Source organism: Argentina silus (assembly GCF_951799395.1).
Source record: "Argentina silus genome assembly, chromosome: 20".
In the NCBI taxonomy this organism is placed as follows: Eukaryota; Metazoa; Chordata; class Actinopteri; order Argentiniformes; family Argentinidae; genus Argentina; species Argentina silus.
This window is the reverse complement of record NC_139674.1, coordinates 10,685,509-10,690,508: the sequence shown is the minus strand read 5'-3', so window position 1 is coordinate 10,690,508 and position 5,000 is coordinate 10,685,509. Positions and strand designations below refer to the sequence as shown.

At 45.3% G+C, this 5,000-nt stretch overlaps 1 protein-coding gene across 1 annotated transcript in view; it reads right to left on the bottom strand.

Annotated features, from left to right (window-relative positions):
* Positions 1–5,000, bottom strand: part of LOC310820471 (voltage-dependent calcium channel subunit alpha-2/delta-1-like) — a gene marked incomplete at its 5' end in the record, with an annotated part of 88,097 nt that overhangs the window by 14,412 nt on the left and 68,685 nt on the right. The window contains 3 exons of the mRNA XM_083692102.1: positions 170–297; positions 390–452; positions 2,974–3,055. Coding sequence (XP_083548228.1) covers positions 170–297; positions 390–452; positions 2,974–3,055 — 273 coding nt within the window. The remainder of the gene's footprint in view (positions 1–169; positions 298–389; positions 453–2,973; positions 3,056–5,000) is intronic.

Here is a 5,000-nt window from a genome sequence, read left to right as displayed (position 1 = left end):
AGGTCATATATACACACATATTGGACGCTCAAATGGGATACACACTCATACATGCACATGCACTCATATACACACTGACGCACGCACGCACGCACGCACGCACGCACGCACGCACGCACACACACACACACACACTCACACACACTCACACACACTCACACACACTCACACTCAGATGGATCCGATGACTTATTGAGGTAGGGCGTTGCTGTGATGATGTAGACATCATTGTCCAGACTCCTCCTGTAGAAGCTTGACTCATAGGTCTCTGCGTTCTCTGTCCAGTATTGTCCAGCGCTGAAAAACACACCCATGTACTGTACAGCTGTTTGGCCAGACATATAAAACCTGTATGAACTGAGCATTCTCATGGTCACTTCTAGGAATACCTTTTAGGATAAACTCTTGTGATTCCTCCATCAGTGGCCACAAACCTGGCCAGAACTCCACTTCTGTGAAACAAAACATGTCAGCGTGTGTACAACTGGAAAATGTCCTTCTATACACTCAAATTGTATTACTACCTAGTCCAGGGGTGGGCAAACTACGGCCCGCGGGCCACATCCGGCCCGTTTGTCTTTTTAATCCGGCCCGCCAAAGATTGGTACAGATTTGAGGGTTGAATATTAATTAAATTACTAAACTGCATTCATTTGACCTTGTCCTGTAATGCCTGGCGTTCCACCAGGTGGCGCACTAAGGGGCAGTGATACATTGACTTGATTTTGCGGAGCCCGGGCTACTCTCTGTTATTACTGCTTCTGTTCTGAACCCATCTGCAACAATGAGTGGGCCAAAGAAAAGAAAAGTCGACAGTGAGTGCCGAGTGTTTAATAAGGAATGGGCAACTAAATACTTTTTTTACTGAAGTCCGGTCAAAGACTGTATGTCTTATTTGCCAAGAAACCGTTGCGGTTTTAAAGGAATACAACATCAGCCGTCACTTTCCCACCAAACATGCTAATTACGCTAACAACCAGTCAACGCCAGAATGGACGGCCACCGCTTTGAGGTTGGCAGCTAGTCTCAGGCTCAGCAAAACACCTTTATCCGACAAACTGCCATCCAAGAATCAAGCACGAAGGCAAGTTATTTGCTGGCATTCAAATTAGCAAAGACCAGCAAGCCTTTCTCAGAAGGGGGGTTTCTCAGAGACTGCATGGTAGAGACAGCAGGTAAGGGGGGTTTCTCAGACTGCATGGTGGAGACAGCAGGTATCTTGTGTCCTGAGAGCAAGAACACATTTGAAAAAATGAGCTTGTCACGCAGGACAGTGACTCGCCGTGTTGAGCTAATTGACGAAGACTTAGCTAGCAAGCTAAACAAAAAAGCGGAGTCATTTACATTATATTCCTTGGCACTGGACGAAAGTAATGACATAAAGGACACCGCTCAGCTTGTAATTTTTATCAGAGGGATTAATGACAATTTTGACATAACGGAGGAGTTTTTGGCCATGGAATCCCTGAGGGGGAAAACGCGGGGAGAGGACTTGTATGACAGCGTGTTGGGGGTCATCAAGAGACACAAGCTACCTTGGAGTACACTCGCCAACGTTACCACAGATGGATCGCCAAATCTGACTGGAAAAAACGTCGGGCTGCTCAAAAGAATCCAGGAGAGGATGAAAGAGGACAACCCTGAGCAGGAGGTAATTTTCCTACACTGCATAATCCACCAGGAAGCACTGTGTAAATCCGTATTGCAGCTTGACCACGTAGTGAAGCCAGTTGTAAAACTCGTTAACTTTATTCGAGCGAGGGGACTTCAGCATCGTCAGTTTATTATGTTTCTTGAAGAAACTGACGCTGATCACCAGGACTTGCTTTACCACTCTAATGTCCGCTGGTTAAGTTTGGGGAAAGTATGAGTGTGGGAGCTCAAACAGGAGATTATCTCATTTTTGGAGCTACTTGAGAAAGCTGACGATTTTCCTGAACTGAGTGACACAGATTGGCTTTGTGATTTAGCTTTTTCTGTGGATATACTGACACACATGAATGAGCTGATCGTGAAGCTACAAGGGAAAGACCAGTTTGTGCATGAAATGTACACAAACGTCAGAGCCTTCAAAACCAAGCTAGCTTTATTCTCAAAGCAAATGTCAAACAAGTCATTCGCTCATTTCCCCACACTGGCTACGCTGAAAGAGGCCCCTCGACATGTGAAAAAATACAGGAAATCACTGGACAACCTGCATGGAGAATTCTACCGTCGGTTCTCTGATTTTAGAAAAATTGACAAGTCACTTCAGCTGGTGTCATGTCCCTTCACACAAGACCCTGAAACGGCGCCACAGGAGTTGCAGTTGGAACTGATTGATCTCCAATGTGACACCGTCTTAAAGGAGAAGTTCAACTCTCTTAAACTGGATAAGTTTTATGCTTCATTAAGCGCAGCCAAATTTCCAAACATCCAGACGATGGCACAGAGGATGTTGTTTGGCTCTACGTATGTGCGTGAACAGACTTTTAGCGTGATGAACACCAACAAAGCACCCCACAGATCCCAGTTGAGTGATGAACACCTCAGATCTGTTCTGAGAATTGCCACAACAAAACTAACACCAGACTTCGATGCACTGGTCAAAAAGGGTGATCAACAACACTGTTCCCACTAAAAGTAAATGTAAGTATTAACACTGTAATGCCTTTTTTATGTTTATGTTTGATATGTATGCATCTGGTGCTGGCCCGGCCCGTCTGTCAAATTTTAAAAGTCAATGTGGCCCCTGAGCCAAAAAGTTTGCCCACCCCTGACCTAGTCTATTTGTAGGGGCATGTATGAGAAGACAGTATATGTGGATGAGGTCTCTCTTGAAAAATCGATTGTATCTCAATGAGATGAGCATAGATAAATAAATGTTGAATAAAATGGGACATTAACAAAAATATCATTGTATGTTAAAACGGTTACAAAAATAAATAAAAGCCTATGGCTTATGTAGTTGAGTGCACATTTTGAAGGACTTACGGCATCTGAAATTTCCATCGCTTGACGAGATCGGAGGTGATTCCAGCGTCCAGCAACAATCTGTTTACCAGAGCCACATTGCCTGAAAGACAAAGAACCATCACTTAACTGGGTCAACAACGACTTATAAGTTGAAACCCCATTGTGTCTGCTGAGTGATTGAAAATCAGCTGAGTGAATGAAAGTCAGCAGTGACTGATCTTGATAAGTAGGACCTTCGTTCTTTGGCACTCCACCTAAGTGAGTATCTCTCTCTTATCTCCATAAGAGTGTCAGGAAATCAACTAAGTGACTGACCTTGGTCAGTATTGGGGATCTTTGTTCTTTGGCCATGAGACAATGGTCATCAAAGTGAGTCAACATTACAAGAGCAGCGCCATCAGGCTTCGAGACGATGACCAAGAGCTTAGGCCTGCTACAGTACGAGTCAGGGGCACCAACACAAGCTGTGACTCACTCTCTATCAAGAGGCGGTTGATGAGGGAGAGAGTTGGAGGGAGGGAGGGAGAAACAGAGGGAAAATGGGGGGGGGGGGGGGAGAAAGCGAGAGACAGATGGACACAATGGCCCAAACAGAGGGAGAGACAGACAGCGTGATGGAAATATACATAATTTTAACTGAAGATGTTTTCCAGAGCATGACGTAATGCTCTCCAGCGCATAGCGCCATCGGAAGCTCGATAGCGAGAGGAGCTCAATCTCTTCATCTCAGAAACTGAAAAACTAGAACCACCGTGGTGTGAGGAAAAGTCATTAACAGTGGCCACTTATTAAAGGGAGTGTGGGCGGAGGGTGGAGAATGTACATAATCATTTTCAGAGACGTTTGACATGACCGTACAACGCAAACGCACATAACCGCATACGGGTCCATCAAAGCTGGGACGGGGGACGGGGGACGGGACAATTTCACCGCTTCCAACACTTTGAACCCTTTATCGGCTCTCTCTAGTCCATTAACGTCGAGACTCAGTAACCCCCTTTACGACACAACCACACACACATCAGAGAAAACAGCTGGTGCAACACTTTATTTCCCCCCCTCCGCCCCTCCCCCCCCTCCTCCCGCCCCAATGGTTTTCATTAGGGTTCCTGATAAAACACAGCACAGGAATTCTAATGTACTTCACCGTCCGCCACTGCAGTGGCTTAAACAAGTAAAGCATGTAACGGTACTCACAACGCCAGCATCCCATATGTGTCGTATATGCAGTCTCCGCCGACATGACACATCAATCTTGGAAGTCAAATTGGGGAATTGAAACTCCAATAGTTTTTTTTTAATTTTTTTTTACGAGAAGGATCTTTTCCAATACAGTTGTTTGAAGTGCTTTTAAAAACTGAAACCATAAAACTACGACACGTCGGACCTATAAACTTGACATTTTAAAATAAATATTGTTTTTTTGGGACGCCAAAAACATGAGAAAAAACGAACAAGGGCCGAACAAGTAATTAATGTCAATGAGTATATCAGAGAAGGGGTGCCTGGTAATGGGTTGGTCAGATGTCTGAGAGCCGGGCAGGTCCTGATGTGTACTTTATTGCTCCGCTCACGCTCTCTGCTTGACGTGTCCTGTTCTTTCTCACAAACACACAGTAATTGGACAAGGTCGAGCGGGTAGGTGGACTGTGTGTATATGTGTGTGTGTGTGTGTATGTATGTGTGTGTGTGCATTTGTATATGTGTGTATACGTGTGTATGTGTGTGTGTGCATGTGTGTGTGTGTGTGTGTGTGCATGTGTGTGTGTGTGTGTGTGTAGTGCAACTAAGCCGACGCGTCTGACACATGTGCGCTGAAGCGTGTGATGGTCAGACGTTTAGAGTTAGGATCAAACAGGAATGAGGGGTTCTACAAAGGGAGAAACCAGACCGCCACATCCACTGCATAGCAGTCGCACCAGACCACTGTTTCACTATGGAGAGACCTCAGGAAACAGGTTCAGTTGGCCCAATTCCATGGAACTTTCAATACTCAACCCAGTGCTTAGTGGCTAGCCTGTCAAGGGCCAAGGTGGAGTTATTAC